The 20,307-nt window shown below is 38.4% G+C and overlaps 2 protein-coding genes across 3 annotated transcripts in view; both read right to left on the minus strand.

Annotated features, from left to right (window-relative positions):
• The window catches only part of LOC115739662 (equilibrative nucleotide transporter 3-like), a 469,706-nt gene that overhangs the window by 44,055 nt on the left and 405,344 nt on the right, over positions 1-20,307 (minus strand). The gene's annotated exons all lie outside the window — the stretch shown is intronic.
• LOC115739815 (serine carboxypeptidase-like 31) lies at positions 9,350-13,928 on the minus strand. Of its 2 annotated transcripts, XM_030673088.2 has the most exons (9): positions 13,563-13,928; positions 12,147-12,254; positions 11,626-11,721; positions 11,310-11,402; positions 11,147-11,229; positions 10,762-11,049; positions 10,348-10,478; positions 10,147-10,242; positions 9,350-10,043 (listed from the first exon to the last, which is right to left on the minus strand). In XM_030673088.2, exons 1-9 carry the CDS (start codon positions 13,885-13,887, stop codon positions 9,791-9,793), a joined length of 1,473 nt encoding a protein of 490 aa, XP_030528948.1. In that variant the 5' UTR covers positions 13,888-13,928; the 3' UTR covers positions 9,350-9,790. The 2 variants fall into 2 exon arrangements, with proteins under 2 accessions (XP_030528948.1, XP_030528949.1); XM_030673089.2 differs by lacking the exon at positions 12,147-12,254.

Genomic DNA, 20,307 nt, shown 5'->3' on the forward strand with positions numbered 1-20,307 from the left:
AAAAATTTGGGGCGGAAGGCCCGGAAGGGTAGAATGGTCATTTTTGGGAGTTCGGGACCCGAAAATCACGAAATTGGGGTCGAGCCAGTTGAATGTGGCCATTTCCCATTTTTTGTGATTTTATGGAATTTTTCTAATTTTTTTCTATTTTTTGGAATTTCTGTTTATTTTCTAAAAATATTAGGAATTTTCCGGATCGAAATTAATCGACCCTCGAAGTCTCAAAAATTTTCGATCCAGACTTTATGAGTCCCGAATCGACCTAGAAATTTTTAGAAATTTTTTATGAAAATCCGGGAATTTTTATGAATTTTCTAAGTATTTTTTACAATTTTTTTGGATTTTTGGAAATTTCTTTTTATTCTTTATTTTTTTTTATTAATAAACCGGACCGGGTTAACCCGGTCAACGACCGGTCAACCCGGTCCGACCGCTCATGAACCACTCATCACCCAAAACGACGACGTCCCCTATTTATCTATTTATTTGTTTTTTTTTTATTTTCTAATAGATTTTCTAATATTCAGAATTAAAAAGAAATAAACGGACGGCCAAGATCAACTTGTAGATCAATCTCAACCGTCAACCTTCGCCCGAACTAAACGACGACGTTCTAGTCTACCTATTCAAAAACGGCACCGTGTCTATTGATCGAATGGACGGCCGCGATCTAACTCGGTTCTAATCCGGGCCATTGATCTTTCTACTCTAAAAACGACGTCGCGTTGAACAATGAATGGACGGCTAGGATTAAATGACACGGGCTCAATCTGAGCCGTCGGACTCTCTCGGACCAAAAACGGTGGCGTATCTGCCTTCGCCCTAAACGGCGTCACACCAATTAGTACCATGAACGGCCGGGATTAAAACTAAGATCGAATCTGAACCGTTCATTCCATATAAGCCCTAAACGACGTCGCCTAAAACTAACTAAAACGGCGCCGTTTTACCGATTTTTATTTTCTATCTAATATATCGAAATTTCGAAAATACTAAATGAAGATCCGACGGCTGAGAATCAAACCTTCCTAATTTTCTCGGCCGTCGGATCGGAACCGAGTCAGCCCGCTCGCGCCAACGGCCGAGCCGACTCAGATCCGAGCTGGCCCTATCGCACGACGACACCTCAGCCGTTTGACTCGTTTGACTCGCCACGTCGGTCGTCTTCAACCTCTCGCGACGACGCAATGGACGGCCGGGAACTTCCGGCAACGATCCAACGGTGGATCCTCGACCAAAACACACGAATCCAACTCCTATCGATTCGCCTCGTCCTCTAGTTTAACATATCTAAGAATCACAGCATTTCATCTACACAATCGACATAGACCTAGCTCGAACAGCTTCGATTTTCAACAAACAGATCTCATAGCCTGGACCATAACAATGGAATTCGAGCTTCAGAAAAGCTTAGACTAGGTCGAGAACACTTACCTCGGGCTCCGATCGAGCCCGGAGTTGCCGGATTCGCCCGGCCGAAGTCCGACCAGGCCGTGAAATGTTGGAGGTTCAACTCGTGAGATTCAAGGCAAATCGATGCAAAAATGAAGTGTGATTGTGGTTAGTGATGCTCGGGGATAAAAACGCACACATCAATTGACAGAATCATGCTTAGGAAGTCTAGATGCCATGTTTGCACAAGAACAACGCTCGAAGCTCGACTTACCCGATATGGAGGTTTGGGACCGAACGAGCTGCCGCGATCGTCTTCTAGAAGTTCGGAGAAGCTTCTGGCGGTGGTCCGGTGACCTGATTTGGCCGGGAACGACGGCGACGAAGATCTCACGGTCTCGGTCCGCAACTCTGACCAATCTTCGCCGGAGCCTCTCTCTCTAGCTTTCCCTCTCTTTCTCTCTCTATTCTGGTGTCTTGAGCGAGCAAATGATCCTCCCTCCTTGATCCGGAATGTTCCTCAGCTATTTATACCCATTTTTGAAATTTGGCGCGTACGGGGAGGGACTCGCCGACTCAATCACACGTGCAATCACGTGCGATTGGGTCGTCGGACGGTGACGGAATATGTTATGATTCCGTCCCGGTCCGTCCGACCTCCGTTGGACGTGAAACGAGCACCAATTTGGCGCGGGCTTTGAAATGTTGACTTTCCGGCCTCCGAGCCTTTGACCGGCTGCTCCGCCGTGCTCCGGCGAGCATTGGCCTCGCCGCCGGTGAGGATTGACACTCCTCAACCTACGGAATAAAAGCCCTCTATCAATTGAGTCAATTAGAGTCGAATTGGCTCTCAATTTGGTGATCAAAATTCATCTTTGAATCTGCAAATGGCGCGTGCGAGAGGTAGAAGAAGACACTGTTTGGACCGGTTCGACCGGTCCGACCGGCGATCAGACCGGTCTGAACCGGTTCAGACAGTAAAATCCATGGAATTTTCAAAATTAACCAAAATTGAGTGGGAATTTTTACAATTAAATCTCAAAATTGAACTCAGGGGCCTAGATATTATCTAGAAATATGTTTTTACCCAAAATTTCCCATCAATTTATATGAAAACCCCAAAATTTTCAATTTGCCCAAATTGGGGAAAACTTCAATTGGATGTGTAATTGATCAAATTGGACCATGAGACCCATTCCAGTTGATTTAGAATACATGAAAACATAGGGGACCAGTCCAATTTTGCCACGAAAGTCCCTCAATTAAGATTAATTTCAAAAATTGGCAAGTTGAGGGACTTAATTGCAAATAATTTGGGGATTTTGCCTAATTAGTGCAATTCATGCAATTGAGGGTGCAATTGATCAAATTGAAGTTCAAAGGGACTGCAATTGAATGTCTAGACACAAAATGTGCAAAATTTGCAAATAAAAAGACTCAATTGGTATTTTTTATGCAAATTCAACCTTAGGCGTTGTGAAGAAACACCTAAGATTAAACTCAATTTTTGATTTTTATTGAGGTCAATATTAAAAGGGAATTAAAATAAAAATATTGAACATTTTTCTGTATTTTTGCGACCTTGAAAAGTATTTTTTATGAATTTTTCAAGTATTTTCCTATTTTCGAAAATATTAAAAAAATGCGAAAAATATGAAAAATTATTTTTTGTTCCAAATTGGTTCCTTAAGCTTGGCCAAGGCTTCCAATGTTGATTTTTTAATTAATTTTTTTTAATTTTTTTTTTGTGAATTTTTAGTGAATTTTGGAAAATAAAACTAAAGGAAAATCGATTAAAAATTCGGGTGTCAACAGTGAGGAAGTGACAACCTTCAAAAGACAAGGGCTAAAGAACTATTGACGGCGATGGAGTTGTCCGTTGAGGTGGCGGACCCTTGAAAAGATTATGGCAAGCGTAGCATAGTTGGGGATGTGGATGGCAATAAGTCATCAAGAGAGGGAGATGAGAGCGCGAGAGCAAACCGGAGGATGAGAGAGATTGAACACGCAAGAGTGAGAGAGGATGGTGAGAGCACGAGAAGGAGCAAACTGGAGGGTGAGGCCGTGATAAACTTGAAGTGAGAGAACAAGAGCGAGGGAGGAAGGTGAGCCCGAAAGTGATAGAATAGTTTAAAGGTAAAACACTCACAATTCACACAACTTGACTCGATTCAAATAGTGAGACGAACATGCTTTTTCTTCTTCTTCTTTTCACCTTGTGAATTGATTACATGACTTGCCTTTATATAGACATGTTATATTACTCTTACTGTTACTCTTAAATAGCTTATAAATGTATCTAGCATTTCCACGAGATAGATTCATTGAATTTACAAACATTGACCTAGACACAGAAATATGAACTTTCACGATACATGCATGTAGGATGTTCATAAATTTGGTTTAATTACAAATATTTATATATATATGTATATATACGCACACACACACACACACACACACACATAGAGAGAGAGAGAGAGAGAGAGAGAGAGAGATGTCCAACTTCGTTTGCCCCTCTACTAAATAAAAAAAAATGTAGTGGTCTGATTTGGTCGACATAGTTCCTCATAGGGAACTAGGCACTAGACCAATTATGGTCGATTCCAAATTTGTCGAACCTAGAATCACCCAAAATTTGCCAGTTCAATTCGAGTTTGGTTCTCGAGTTGATCCAAGACCAATGCTGGCACTTAATCAGCAGGCTTACCTTATCATGTTTCCTTAGAATTTTCTAATCAGTTACTAGTGACGGTGATTTGTTCACTAACCAACAAGTGGTATTAGTTGCTTTAGACCATAAATCTTAATCTATTCCGAGATTGGATAGTAAAGAGCTAGCTCTCTCTGATTTAATTATGTTCATCAATTTTGCAACTCTATTCAACTATGGTATGTCTGCAATAATGTATTGTTTCATTATATATTCCTCCATGTAAAAGTAACCAAGCTAATTATGATAGAATTTCAGCCTTTTTATTAGTTCTCAAGCACATGGCCTTCCTTCCTATCTACTTTTCAATCATCACTTTCCATGACTTAAACTACCAAGCACCTTACTTTTGTTCTTAAGAAGACAAATCCAGATTTTCCTTAAGACATCATTAATAAAGGACAGCACATATCCAGCACTTCCCTTGAATGGAACTTGAGAGGGTCCCTATAAGTCTGAATGTACATAGCCTACAATCTCAGAGGTTTGATCAATTGTTGTACTGAACTTCACTCTCTACTAACTAACTATCTCCAGTGTTCACATTAATTCAAATTCTCAATTTAATGATCTTCCGGTGGACCCCTCTAACTCTAAATAATCATATTTCTTTTACTCGAGTCCAAGTTTCATCTGCCATTGTATTGTGTCTTAACTTGAAGCATCAAAGATCTAGCAAATGAGCCAATCATTGTCATTCCCTAGTGGAGATACAATCTAAAATATTCTCCCTTGCATCACAGTAAACAAAGATCGAGAGATCTTCAAAAGTCCACCTTCAGTGGAGATCTAGTATCCAAACTAGTTAGGAGCACTCAGTAAGATAATGTTCTTTCTCAACTCCGCTACATGCCTTGCGTTAGTCAACGTTCTCACCACTTCATCGTGCATTTTAATCTGTATTGTTCCAATCACCACTACTTCAAAAGAAGCACCATTTTTCATAAACATCTTATGACTCTCGGTGTACTAATAGGTAGTAAACTAGAGTTTATGAGAAGACACAGGATTAGAACATCCAGAGTGAAGCACTCAATCATTATCGTGATATTGAACTCTAGGTGATTGTTAACGCTTTATCTGCATCATTAAAATTATTATTTCTTTGGGTAACATTACTATTGCCTGTAGACTCTACCTTAACTCCTTTACTATAGTACTTCGAACAATCTCTCATATAGTGTCCTACCTCATCGCAATGATAACATCAATAGCTCCAAATGTTGGACCTCGATGTAGAACTATTATTCAATATGCTTACTCTAGATTCTCCGCTTCATCTCCTTTCTAAATAACCAAACCTTACATCATATCATATGCTAAGTTATCCTCTCGTAACTTCTTTCATGACTCCTTCAAAAAACAAGGCGAAGTTTATCTCTTCCGATGTAATTGTAGTGCACTTCTATAGAAGTGAATCAATATAGTGCTCAAAAGAATCCGACAAAGATGCCAACAACATCATACCTTATTTTTTGTGAGGCAATGTCTCATTAATGTTCTTCAATCCATCATGAGTTTGTAGAACTCGTTTAAGTGGGCTTTGATGGATGTGGCTTCAACCATCCAAAGTTGAAACATCATCTTCGACACATACAATCGATTGTCAAACACTTCATCGAGTAAAGTGACTCAAGTTTTGCCAACAAGGTTGTGACATCTTTTCCTTTGGCCACTTCAATCAATACCTTATCTGACAAATTTAATAGGAATATACGTTTCTCTTTCTCCATCAACTCTATCTTATCAGCATCTTTCATCGTTCCTGGCAATTTATTCATGTCATCTAACGCATTTGTCAAACATTGGGTTGTCAACAAGGTACGCATTTTAATACTCCACAACCTAAAGTCATTACTCCTATTGAACTTCTCAACTCACTCCGGACATAATTGTAGTAATAGAATTTTTCAAGCAATAATCAAACAAGCAAAAGCCCCAAATCAACTCTAGAAACTATAACATTAACTCTGATATCAATTGTTGTAAAATTAATACGAAAATGCTAACGGATCTTACAATTAAATCAATGTGAGAAAACAAAACACCGTAGAAATCCACTGAGGAACAATAAATAACACTACAAATTTATATGGTACGGCTCAATATCGATACCTACTCCACGAGGAGAGTCAATTGTTAAATTATGTCTCCAGTTTGAGCCCGCCAAACAAACACGATCCAAGTCAAAGCGAGTATCCTTTTGATAGTCTAAGCTCTATCTTTCACTTTGTTTGTTCGTGCATTAATTTTTCTACACACATGCCGCTCAAGAATGAAGAATGCGACCGGAGAGAAATGTGATCGCCTATAACCTTAAAAACATTTGCACATCCAGGTGCAATGGGAAAATTTGACAAGATTGGGCAGTAGATAATGGAGCCTATAAGCTAGTCTTCTTTTGTTGAATTTCTTCATGCCCTCACATGCAACATTCATTGAAGAGCCCATTTACATATCTTCTTTATCTATTTTCTCACCTCATTAAATGCATACACATGATCTCAAAAATTGGTGGGTGCCTATTTTGTGGACTTGTTTTGTGAGCATTTAATGAGGCCATTTTTTGTCTTGTTTCCTTCCCTTTCTTCGAAAAAAGGAGAGGGAAGTCCGAAGATGAAAATAGAACAAAAAAAGAGCCTTCAAGAAGAAAAGGCAATAGCTCTCAGTAGAGAGAGATTTTCTCGTTGTAATTACACCCGAGTAACTTAGCCGGTTAAATTCTTGTAAGTAGAATTTGTATAATTTATCAAGTGAGATTTCATTAGGAATTACGATGAGCTAGACGTTAAGTGAGTTATTAGGTGTAATTTGGGGCTGGGAAACACTAAAAGAGTCATTGAGTACTTGAGTTATTGTAATCTCTGTTGTATCACTTATTTCTATAATAGAATTTCAAGCTGCTCTCCTCGTGGACGTAGGTTCCAACATTCGCCCCTCACATGTTGGAGTGTTTCTCATAGCCAGATTACATCCAAATCCTAAATTTTTACAAATAAATAATTTGATTAGATGTAAAACTAACAACACAAATCCACCATGTTCGGAGAACTCTCCGTACAGTGCGGCAAAAGACAAAGAATGCTCGACCGGTGGCCAAACTAAGGAGCCAGAGAAGCTATTGTGCATCCCAAGGATGTCAAAAGAGTCCACAAGCACCTTCTTCTTTTCTAACCAACACCACCCACCAATTCTCTTCTTTTATATGAGCACCATCTACATCGAATCTGTTGGGTGTGTACAGCTGAAGCGTTGACACCTTCACCCGAGAAGATTACCAAGAGAGAGCTCAAGTCCAAGCCCATTAATATATCCAATTAAACCCACCTTCACTCCAAATCTTAAGCCAATGAGTTTTGGACCAACTTGGATATATTAACTATTTCGAACCACATCAATTATTCGATGTGGGACTTCTTTAACGCAAACCACATGTGCATCATAACAATCTCCCCCTCATATGTGAACTCTAATATTAGGTTTGCTCCCCCTTAATTCAAGTATCCTTCCGCATTGGCTTATCTCATGCTGAATCTCCAAGTCATTACAACGCACCAGCAACTATGCACCGCAACCAACCACCATCAACTACCAACTTAGGATTACATCACCCATGGTCTTCTATCTTGCATTACCAAACTAGCAACCAACCACCATCAATTGCTAACTTGGGATTGCATCACCCATGACTTTCTATCTCACATCACTAGACCAACTGTCCATGGTCTCTATCTCGCATCACCAAACCAGCAACCAACCACTATCAACTAGTAACTTGGGATTATATCATCCATAGTCTTCTATCTCGTGTCGCACTAACAAATATGCTTCATCAAACACCAAAATAGATTGGAGGCCTACCAATCAACCATCGGCTCTGATACCATTTGTTGGGTACATGCAGCAGACGCGTTGATACCTTCACCCGAGGAGATCACCAAGAAAGAGCCTAAGTTCGAGCACGTTAATATATCCAGTTGAACTCACCTTCACTTAAAAATTTAAACCAATGAGTTACAGGCCAACTTGGATATATTAGTTATTTCAAACCATATCAATTCTTCAATGTGGGATTGCTCTAACACAGCTCACACGTGCATCCTAACGGAATCTTACTTATAAAAGACCTCTAAACAGCTCGTTAAGTTTCCGATAGTTGTTCTCTCTTCGGACCAATAGGAAAGTACCTAACTCTTGAACAAAACTCCTCCTGTGATATATTCTGAAAATGGGCCAACTTCTATTGCATTGGACTTTCTTAATTAACATCGGATGCGGTTTTGTTCAACGGCTTAAACTCGAGATGTAATTCAATAAAAATATGTGGAAATTGTTCCATGGAGAGTACCTCCACATACTTAAATGGAATGACATTTCGTGCTTTAACCCTTTTGCTAGCCTTGTGGAGATTGGGATCTTCTCGTTAAAGTTAAGGTCAAAACAGTAATAACTCGTAGTCATATTTGATCCGGACTAAGTTTCCATGAGCATAGCACGTGTAATAAATTGAATCTAAACTATTGAAATAGCGAATAGGATATACATGTTGCAAGAGTCCCATCAAATGTGATACTTGTCCAATTTCAGTTTAGTGCAATAGTTAGGTTGATTGAATTAGAGAGAGAGAGAGAGAGAGAGAGAGAGAGAGAGAGAGAACGTGTAATTGGTGGAAATTAGAACTGTGGGCTCTTGGCCACATGAAAAAAGACAAGGTCATGAATCAATGTAATCAAAAGAAAAGTACTGAGTTATTCAAGAATAAAATAGAGAGTGTCGCTTGAGATGATAATCAAAAAGGGTAAGGGAAGATCTAATAAAAAAAAATTATGTGTAATAGCATAATAGAATGTATACAATTGAGCGGCAACAATTAGTAAGATAAAACCTTGATTTTTTTTTTCAAACTGCTAGCTTGACAGTACTTTTAGTTATTTCTGCCCACACAATCTCCTAATCAATGAATATTTTAAGCAAAATATGTGGTGATGGTGTGTAAATCTGCAGTTGAGATTGTATTATCCCTAACAAGATTGTCAGGTAAGCATTTCCTCTCTCTTTTTTTTCCTTTTTTTTTATAGAAAATAAAGGAAAGAAGGCGCGACTAGTGTCAGCAACCATTCATGCCGTGGTCGGGATATTCGATTTGAGCAACGGCTAATGCTCGAGGACTTGAAAAAATGGGCATGTACCAAATAGTAGTTTATGAAAGGGACCAATCTAAAATATGATGATCTAAACGAATAGGCATCTGCAATCCCGATGTCCTGATATATTTCCAGCGTAAATGAGTATTCAAAGCGGCTCCGAGGTTACGAGAACATTCACCAGTCTTACTCGATTGATTTAATGTAGGAATTTCATTAGTTTCTATCGAAACATTTTGAAGATTGAGGTTTCCATTTTGAATTTATCACATTTCCATAAGTGTTGAATGGAAATCGATATTCAGAACAGATCTAGAGTGAGGATTATGACTGAGACTGCCACTGAAGACTGAAAGGAGTAGAACTGCAACAACCTTTCTCTCCAACTTCACTGCTGCCAAAACTGAAAGTTTCAAACCCTATTTTATTCTCCTACTTGTGCTCCTCCCTGCTATATATGTAGCCTTAAACTGTTTCGAAAATTATTGAGTTCATACGAAAGACTCTTCCTTTTGCTCGTTTCCTTCTTCTTGCCATTTCCTCAACGAGCAGATGGAAGAGCTTGCGCGTTGAGAAAAGAAGAGAAGAGCACAAGCGAGTCACTCGGCTTGAAGACCGGCACGGCATGACCCGCCCCTCTGAATGTCGCGAACGTAAGCCCCTCGTACTCTTGATACCAACCGCTCACCTGCTTTTGGTGATACCAGGGCCTCCAAGCCTTGGTGATGGGCAAACCCAGAGAGCTCAAGCTGTACCTCGTGGACAGCACTGGGACTCTCCCATCCGTGTCCCCACTGATGCAACCAAGCAAAAAAGAACTCAAGATAGACATAAACAGAAGGTTTATGAACATAGTTTGGTGAGTTATTTGAATAATCATGGCAAAGTCTATGTTACCTGTAGACCCAAATTCTATGCCCTGCCGCAATAAGCTTCTTGTATATTGGAAGGACAGATTGCTTGGAGTCTGACCAGTCATTGAATATTTTAATGCTGCAGCAGAACATAAAGTACTAATTTAATTGAAAAGAAGAGGAGATCTTGAAAGTGCAAGATCATGCACTTGGAATATAGGTGTAAATGTTTAGAGAGAGATACTTGCAAATGCTCCAATTCTTGAGATGAAGTCCATCGCTGACATGGAGGGCCTTTTGAACGTCAGGCCTGTTGTAGAAAGCTTTGGCATACTCATCCAGGCATGGGTCATACCCACCCATTATCCTTGGCATCTGATTTATTCAGTTTAATTCACTATGTTAAGATCAAAATGAGTAGAAAATATCTTACTCAAGAAAACTTACTAGTGAAAAGAAAGACTATTGAATGGGAAAAAATAAAATTCTCTGCTTAATCTTGAGATTAAATTTACATGCGCACCGTCAATGATATTTTAAGAAGTCGATGTAGATTCATCATTTTTAGCATTTCTAAGTGAAAATCTCTAGCTTCATTGGTCTCCTTCATGGTAGATGGATAAATTCCTAGATGCAGATATGAGCACGACAAACTCACCATTCTCGATGTGCGTTTCATCATGAGTTGGTACGACTTGTCATCTGAGCTCGCCGAATCTCTGATGCACGTCGACGTGTAGAGGCTATAGATGTCAATCTGCTTGTACTGATCGAGTAATTCGTCCACGCCTTTGCTGCAATTGTCGTTGCTCCATGTATTGTTGCTGGTGAAGTCGCAGCTCTTTCTGATCACTTTGTGGGTTTCATCAGAGATCACTGCATGGCTCCATGCGTAATCCACTAGCCCCATCCAGTCCTCAGCATACGATGTTTCGGGATTACCTAGCTGCAGAACACATATTCATTGTACATATTGATTGTATATATGTGATTATACGTAGCAAAAAAAGAACAGATATTCCAAGTTATAATTATCTAATTACCAAGATACCCTTGAGATTGATATGAAGGGAAGGATCCTTGTTCTTGTCATGGATGAGCTCAGCCAGCTCCGGCACATATTTTCCTGTGGCCAAGCTTCAAATGTAATTATCGCCAATTTTTTTTGCAAAAACGAAGTTAAGAATTTACTCAGACGGCATGTACCTGCATAGCTTTCTCCAGCAATGTAAAATTCCTGTGTTCGATAGGCCGGGAACTTTACAAACCACATGTGGAGGAATGTATAAGCGTCATTCGCTGATCGATCAACAAGAGAGTCTTAGAATTAGATAAGTATTTCGTGGTTTTGATAAACAAAAGTAAAAGAGAAAAGGCAAAGGGATTAAGAAATAAGGAATTCTATTGACAGGACTAGATAGATACAGAAGATCCTTTCTGTGAAGGAAAGAGGTCAGACCGAAGTCCACAGCCACAGGTTTCCGCATAAAATACATCAAGAACCTTACAAAATGAAAATCACCTGTAAAGTCATCTCCTAGGATATCATAATCACTGCTTGTGTTTGAGTATGAAAAGCCCACACCAACCGGAGATTCCAGGAATAACATGTTGGCCTCTGCGTCAGCAACAAAAAATAAAATAATTTCATTAATCTCGTCATAACATTTGTACTAAGACAAGCACTAAGACACACCCTTTTTTGCACCTTAATCAATCTTATATATTCTTATCCATAATAATAACAATAATAATAATAAGGCAGCACTTCAAGATGGGTCATTAGAGTAAGGTAACATGAATTTTTCCAAACTTTCTTTGCTCGACATATACATTGGCATGTGTTCTATCCTCCTCTTCGAAGAATGGTCTCATGTCAAGGAATCCCTCAACAATTTGTTGGGGAAAAAGTTACTTATTTTAACGATTTTTTTTTAGGGTTTCTTATATGACTGCTCAATCACATGCATGCATGATCATGATCTCGAGAGAGAGAGAGAGAGAGAGAGAGAGAGAGAGAGATCTATTAATCTTTAATCATACCCTTATTCCAAGCGTAGGGATTGGACTTTAGTCCATGGCCATTGGTGTCCACTATAAAAGGTCCAATTTCCTGTGTTGCACCATATCCCACAGAAGAGCACCCAGGACCTAGAACACCTCACAAACACGACGATGAGCATCTTTTCACCTTACTAGAGAACAAAGTTGCACATAAAAAGTGCCAAATTGGAGTCTTTTCGAGTAAAGACTTTTTTTTTTTTTTGGTCCAAAATTCGAGTAAAGACTTGTGCGGCAACAAATTGTGAAAATGACAAGGGGGGAAAAAAGAAAGGGATAAAAAAGATTCTGTCTAGATGCAAGAATATTAAACAAATATTAAGAGACATTAGGCTAAAAATCACTATTATGGCTAAAAATCACTGAACAATACTATATTTAATAATCATGGTTACCAGAGAGTTAAAGGGAAAACAATTAGGTTATTTTCTTAGGGTCACCTATCTTTAAGCTCAACAACTGTGGATCTGCCGCACGTTATGGTATAAATGCGATTGAATTTGTTCCTCACCAAAATATATAAGTCTAAATTACATTAGGAAATTCATCACGAGAGAAATCTGTGGGTATCTTAAGCAATAGCTAGTGTTAGGACCACCTAAAAGTCTTTTTTCTTCCTTATGACCCTAGAGAGCTGAGGCTAATGAGCGCCATTGCCAACCCTATGATTGGACCGTGACCCATCACACGTACTCACTCGTCATGGATTAGGTCAACAAACTGAAATGGAGATAATGGTAGTCGACCTAATAGATTATCTTCAGTTCAATAAAGATAAAAGGGTTTATAACAAGTAATAGTGTCGACAGTCTAAGATACTATTGGAATATGAACAAGGGGTCATGCGCTGTCCAATTAACCATTCACAAAAAGTAATTCATTTCACGTGCTTTCATATTGTATAAATCAAAGTTAGAAACTTACTGGTGTAAGTATAAAGTTGGGGGACTTGGGTTGTTCTTTTTTTTTTTTTTTGGAGGAGGAGGGGGTTTTTTGTTATGGTTTGGGTTTCGAAGGTGTAAGTATAACCTACACAGCGGCAAATGTGCCCTTTTACCTTTAGTACTTGTATTTATTTGAAAAGTGATATCTTCATTTTAATAGATGTATGTATGAAGATATTGACATCAATAAAAGTAGTTTTTTTTCGAATATGTGTAGGGTTATGATATTCAAGAAATGGACATATGTTTGAAGACTTTGGACTCGGTAGCACCAAACCATTGCCCGTTGACTCAGTCAAACATGTTAGTTAACCTTCCTCTCCAAATAATTAGCGATACCTACCATTGACGAACTGAAAGCATCTTGGACAGAGGATGGAAGAAAAATGAGAGCACTTTGAGGGGTCTTTTCTCACGAAACACACAGAGAGAGTATCCATGAGCTAGGGTTTACCTCCATTAAGCCAAAGAACAAGAGGTTTCTCTTCAGGGCTAGAAGTGGCAGCCTCAAAAAACCAATAAAAGAGTGCCCTTCTGTTCCTCTCGTCCACCGGAACGTAACCCGCAAAGTGCCTGAAATCGACCGCCGGCTGGCCCGGCAAGTCCGTCACTAGATGATCCTCTACTCCTCCTCCCCCTATTTTCACTCCCTTAATTTTACTTTGACCGCTCTCCCAATGTTTCCCATGCCTTTCCCTGGCAAAACTACTCCCAAAATGAAGTGAAAGTACTATAAAAGCCAGAATTTGGTTCCCCATCACCTTTGAGAAGAACCCCATTTTTGACACCGAATTCCGCAACGAGTGTTTTGAATTCGAAGGTCTTCACACCCCGAAAGACTCGAGGGACGCTCATATATATAGAGATAGTGGAAGTAAAGACCAATCACTAGTCACCCGTGAAGGGTTTTGTAGATAAGACAAGAAATTTAAAAATCAAACAAAAAGGGGAGAAGAGCATCCTACGTGGCTAAGTGTTTACTGTGATTCGGTCGGCAAAAAGGAATGCCGTTCGACGTGGACTTTTTGGTCATGTTCTAGATAATTCTTGCATGATCAAAGCAAAGGGTAAGGGTTGCGGTAGTGGGGGGCGTGAAGCCAAGGCAACATCTTTATATATGGGTGAGAATATGTTGCCCTAATCACAATTTGTCAATAAACACAAACTGTAATCAATGTAATTTCATAGCCAAAGGGAGAAGATCTATGCTTTGATTCTTGACTAGAAGAATATTTTTTAGGCGACTACGGTGATAGGAAGGAAGTAGATATTGGAACAAAGTTGAAGAGTTTTAAAAATGAATTTTTCATTTGGAATCCAGCCTACTTAAACAACCATCGCCTTACCTGAATACTCCTCACAAAGAGTTAAAGCAATGCCGATCCTTTAGATAGAAGGTAAAAACATATATACAAGCTACTTGTAATATTTTAAGTATATATGAGATTCGGTAAATCACAAAAAATATCGAATCCAAATGGCAACACATCAAATCAAGTGTACAGCAGATCATATATCATCTAACATCCTCCCTCAAACTCAAGATGGTTGTAAGGAAACCAACTAGAGTTTGGAAATCAAGCTCTGAAAGTGACATCTTCATCAAATATGTTGTTGTTGAAGTTGTTGTCCCATATCATTTAATAACGGATCTTATATATTATTTATATTCATGTGATCTCTCTCCACCTATCGGTTTAAGCTTTTGGGTTAGATATTTTAACAGTACCGGCAATCATTTTAATGTGCTTTTTCCGTTCATGGAAGACATCATTGTGGGTAAGCACTATAGCATTACCCGCTAGAAAGCCCAACTGAAAAGTTTCAGGAGACAATATACATACATGGCACACCTCGACCAGATAATCAAGCCATGTGAAGTTGCATGAAGGACGTGGAAGCTTACTATGTTCGTACAGAAAAAATATACTAAAGTGTTTCTATATTTCGCTGGAATAATGAACACAAGCGATGGTATTCTTTATATAGTCCCCAAGATAATATGAAAACATAAAAACAAGATACACGCAATATTGGGAAGATCGGTGGGAAATTGCGGGAAACATCAAATTATATGGCCACATACCAAGTCAAGAGTACGAGGATTCCATATCTATTTGCGTCCAGTCATTTCATTGGTTTGTATATTTCAATACTTATATGCTTATTCAGTGGGCACCCTCTCACATTGAAAAAACAATAAACAGTCATGCTGATACATTTAGGAATCTCATTGGGAAGTTCTCTTGGATATGTTAGATATGAAATCAGCTTGGGGAATCAAGGTCGCGTTTCACACCTGATTTGGTCAGGTGCCAATTGTTAAAGGAAGATTTGAAAGCAAGCAAGAGAGCAGATGCGTGCATAAATTTTTGAATTTCTTAATGAACGGCTTTTTTTTCTTCTTCCACTTTACACGACATATGAGTTTTGGTTTTGTCCTATTTCCCTCCACAAAAAATCCATTAAACTTATCGGATAAACTTCTCATTGATGTATTGTTTCATCGAGATGTAATCCAAATCACGATGTCATTTTCTTGTTCTTGAATGGGCCTTGTTTTCAATTCTTTTAGGTTTATGCTCTACTCCGAATAAAAAGGTCAGACCCGATTTTTATTTGCCCGTATAGGACAAATGACACTAATAGTACATCTTATTCCTACGACTTACTTCTTTTTCAATTCAATTTATTTCCATCCATACTCTGTCAATTAAATCTTTGTGGCCTTGAGAATAAACAATACTTTCCACTTCGGTTTCTGCTTTGAAATTATTAAGGAACACGTGTAATTTGTTTTAGAAAAATCTCGGAAAACTAATGTTGGGAGCGAGCAGCAGAAGCCGGATACCTTCACTAGGGGAGATCGTTAAGAAGGAACCCAAATCTGAACCCATCAACATATCTAATTGGACCCATCTTTACTCAAAAAGCTTAAACCAATGGGTTATTAATCAATTAAAATATATTAGCTGCTCCATACCATATCAATTTTTCAATATGAAATTTCTCTTACATAACTCATGTGATCTCAACAACATTCCCCTTATGTGTGAGTTCCAGTGTCGGGTTTGCCTCCCATTAATTCAAGGTCACCTGATTCTTTCACCCGATACTTTCGCTATGAGAGATCGCTAAAAGGGAACCCAAGATCGAGCCCGTTAACATATTCAATTGGACCCACATCCACTCAAAAAACTTAAGCCAATTAATTATGGGCCAACTAAGATATAATAATTGATCCACATTACATAAATTCTTTGATGTGGGACTTCTCTAATATAACTTGCACATGTATGTCAATAATTAGTATGGTGTAAAACAGTTAATATATCTTGGTTAGTCAATAAATCATAGACTAAAACTTTTGAGTGAAGGTGAATTCAACTGGATATATGTACGAGCTCAGACTTGGGCTTCTTCTTAGTGACCTTCCCAAGTAAATGTATTCGGCTTTTGTTGCACGTTTCCTAACAAATTGGTATCAGAGCCATTTTGCTACAAGCTCCCTAGCATAAATGATGAACAAGGTGTTATGAGAAGAAGAAAACCTTCTATCATATTAACGTCCCCGTTTATTTTACGCCCTATGATCATTTTGTAGAGTAAAAAAAAAAACCATAGGTCATGCTACCAGCAAATTTGAGTTTCTCTCTTTGAAAAGATCATTCGTAGTTTCTAAAGTTTGACCCTTTTGAAGTCTAGTCTTCAGTCTATGGAAAATGATGCTTAAACCCTAACTTATCTTCTTCCTTTATCCTTGAACTTTGATGCCTCGCACAAGACCATAACATTGTCGCCTAATCTGAGCCGATAATTCAAAAGTGACCCGAGTATATTCTAGGAATTCAGCTTTCATTCGGAAATCGAGACCCGAGTTCAGTGCAATTCAGGGCTGGGGACCAAAACAGCAAAGAGGGTAGTCAAACCTCATTTTCAAAATATTAGGAATTAGACAGCAAACTGGTCACGGCCAAGGAAAAAAAAAAAGGATAGCAAACTGGTTATAATATCAGGAGCAAGATGCGATGATTTTTACGATTTTCTTCTCTTATTGATCTGTAAACTGGGTTTTACATTATTAAACATATAAAACATCAGAGTGATGGCACCTTTGGGTGATGTGAAACAGTCCAAGATCACTTTTTCCACGAGGAAGACGATAGCATAAAGACAGAAAACAGGTTCCTCCTACTCCTAGATATGGCTTCTTCACTTTCTCTGAGATTCTTAGGATAAAGTTACTTAGGACTGAGAATGCCAATCGAAGTGGAGCAAAGCCGGTCTTGATCAGTTTCTTCTCTTCTTCTTTTTTCTTTTCTTTTTTATTTTTTGGCAAAAGGTCGGAATAGTTAGTTTTTACATATTCAAAAGCTTTTCCTTGCTCAAAAGCGGAAACCGTGGGCATCTGTTCATCTCTATCTCACTATCATCATCCAATAAGAATGTCGGAGAATCGAGGGCTTCCAACCTAGGGCTACAAATATTGCAACCTAAATTTAGCTTTCATTCAAATGAACAACTTGGCATTTCAATTCAAAGAATAATAGAATATTGTTGCCACCATCTTGTTTATATTTTCTTTTTCTCATTCCTTTTCTAATATATAGTGTGTGGATTAATCTGAATCATCTAAGTACAAGCACTACTGGATTTATTCTTCGATTTGCGAGAATATAAGATCTTTGTGACGTAATTCTACTGTTGGGAAGTCTTCAAGGCACCGAGTTAAAACTTTATAATCCCATCAGCAAAAAATGCTGAATTGAGCATGTCACGGCACGTGTTGCAAGTTCTTTGATGAATGGATCGACCATGTCATTGGACAGTCGAATGTCACTTCACGAAAAGCTATGCTCAGAAAGATGTTTGCAGACATATATTCCACATTGGTGGTGCCTCTGTGGTTATAAAAAGAAATTGAGAAAAAAGAAGAAGAATCTCATCATCACAAGGAAGAAAGTGGCTGGTTTTGTGGCGAACCTTGTGGGTTGCGATTACAGGAATTTGGTGATATCAACATTGTGGTGTGAAGAAAATACGAAAGAAACAAAAATAATAATAAAAGGAAAAAGATGGAACCCAATTTTGGCTGTTGAATAATGAGTTGGATTCCAACTTTTATTTAAGTTGATAATGAGATGGAGATCATCTATGTTGAGTAGACAATCGTTTAAGCCTCCATGACTGACAAAGTCAAGATTGGTACAGGCACTATCTTCAGCTGCTTGTGCTTTGGATTTCATCTTCATGCGTACCAAAAATAACAACTCAATACTTTAATCCAGCAAAAGTGATTTCGGATGTGAGGAAAAAGTGTTAGAAAACTGTCAAATCTATTGCATTTGTGTCAATTTAGTTATAAGCATTTTAATTGTGTCAATTTAATCCTAAACCTTTTGACTTAGAGCCAATTCAGTCATTCCGGCTAATTTTGGCTAGATATAGCTGACGTAGACGCCGAACGACTTACGTGACACGGCCGACACCGATGTGGACTTTTCTTAATCATATTTTGATATTTTTTGAATTTTTTTATTTTTTCCTTTCTTTTTTTTTTTTTTTGTCTGTTTTTTCCTTTTAACCTCTAGTGGCTGGCAAGGATGCCCATGCCGAATTTGGCGAGGCCAATAGGTCACACCGAGCGAGGCTGCCCCGGCTTGGGCGAGGCCAACCTTGCCCATGTGACGGCTAGCCTCATCGGATCTAGCGAGGATGGCATTGCCAGCACTCGCCCTCGCCCTCGCCCTCGCCCCGCCGAGGCCAATCCTATCAGGCCATTGGAAGTTAGAGGAAAAAAAGACCAAAAAAAAAAAAAGGAAAATAAATAAAAAATCAAAATAAAAAATTATTAAAAAAATGTCCACGTCAACGCGGCCTAAGTCAAAAGATTTATGATTAAATTGGCACCAATGCAATAGATTTAGGACTTTTCTGACCTTTGATGACTAGATTTTCAAATTGGAAAGGAGGTTTTAGGAGTCGTATGAAGGTACATAGGGCTTGTTTTGGTTTCAGGCCTTGAGGCAATTCGTTAAGTCATACTTGAATATCACCAAGGATGAGGTATGACTTAAGCTCTGCAAATTGAAGAAAATGAAAGTTAAAAGCAAAAGCCATAATATACATCTCCAAGAAACATATCTTGACCAAATAAACTCTCTTTCGTTAATGATGAAAAAGCCCGCGCTCGATAGATAAATTTTCACCAAAAAACCCTTATCTTACATTCTTTAGAAATTGATGTTGTTCATATCAATTATGTCCTAATTAGTTTTTTCTATCCTATGCATCTTTGATTTAGAATAAGGTTAGCTCTAGACGTTATTTGGCCTGGAACTAATGAATCATAGAAAATATTATTTGTGGGAAGCTCTTTTCTAGTGTTTAAAAGATTTTCTATACGCATCAGCTGATAAAATTGGTATCAAGTCCTTGCCAATCTGGGTGTCTCACACCTTCCTCTGACCCTTATATCTAATAATTACTTCCTCTACCATCTGAGCCATTGCGAAAGTATTTTCTTGAATATTATGAATGTTTTGACATGACAAATATATTTTTAGTTTGGACCCTTATTCGTCTAGATCTCCAGTCAAATGTGAATTTCCTTTAGGTAAACTAAATGCCAAGAGCTGAACTCAAGACATCATGCCCCGGTACTTGGTTAGGAATTGATTCCGCAACCATCTTCTCCAAAAACTCAATTTGTTAAAGCGCCATGAAAAGATTATCTTATATCTTGAAATTTCCCGCCATGCGAAGATTGATTTGATGATAATGGCCTTAATCCTCCATAATGAAAGAGCAACCCAAAAATATATTCTGTACGAGTATTATGAAAGGAATTCAACTCCTCTAAATTTGTTACCAAGATGAAGTTGGGCAAAAATTTGCTTTAGAAGCATAAACTGTTAGGGTACAATTGAACATGCTTTATGGCTCCATAACAATATTACAAGCAGGAATATTAGACAAATTTTCTTTTCTTAAATGCTTAAACTGTGGGAAAGTGAGTCAGATATAGTTGTAGCACATTCATTAACATTTTTTTTTTCTAAGCAGTTAGCGCTTCAGCTAGTTTCCAGGAATTGCAAACCTATTATTTTTCTTAGTTTCCCATTTTGTTTAATCTTTGTCCGGCATCAAGAAACTATATTGTTTGGTATTTGAGGAAGATCCGCCATGACACTAAAGGG

This window comes from Rhodamnia argentea, chromosome 9 (assembly GCF_020921035.1).
Source record: "Rhodamnia argentea isolate NSW1041297 chromosome 9, ASM2092103v1, whole genome shotgun sequence".
Classification (NCBI taxonomy): domain Eukaryota; kingdom Viridiplantae; phylum Streptophyta; class Magnoliopsida; order Myrtales; family Myrtaceae; genus Rhodamnia; species Rhodamnia argentea.

What these genes read in the sequence shown, in the direction of transcription:
- LOC115739815 (XM_030673088.2), bottom strand. Translation starts at nt 13,887, where the DNA reads ATGGGGTTCTTCTCAAAGGTGATGGGGAACCAAATTCTGGCTTTTATA. An exon ending in TCAATCTCAAGGGTATCTTG is followed by an intron (nt 11,050 to 11,146) that starts GTAATTAGATAA and finishes TGTGTTCTGCAG; the next exon opens with CTAGGTAATCCCGAAACATC. An exon ending in CATAGAATTTGGGTCTACAG is followed by an intron (nt 10,044 to 10,146) that starts GTAACATAGACT and finishes TGGTTGCATCAG; the next exon opens with TGGGGACACGGATGGGAGAG.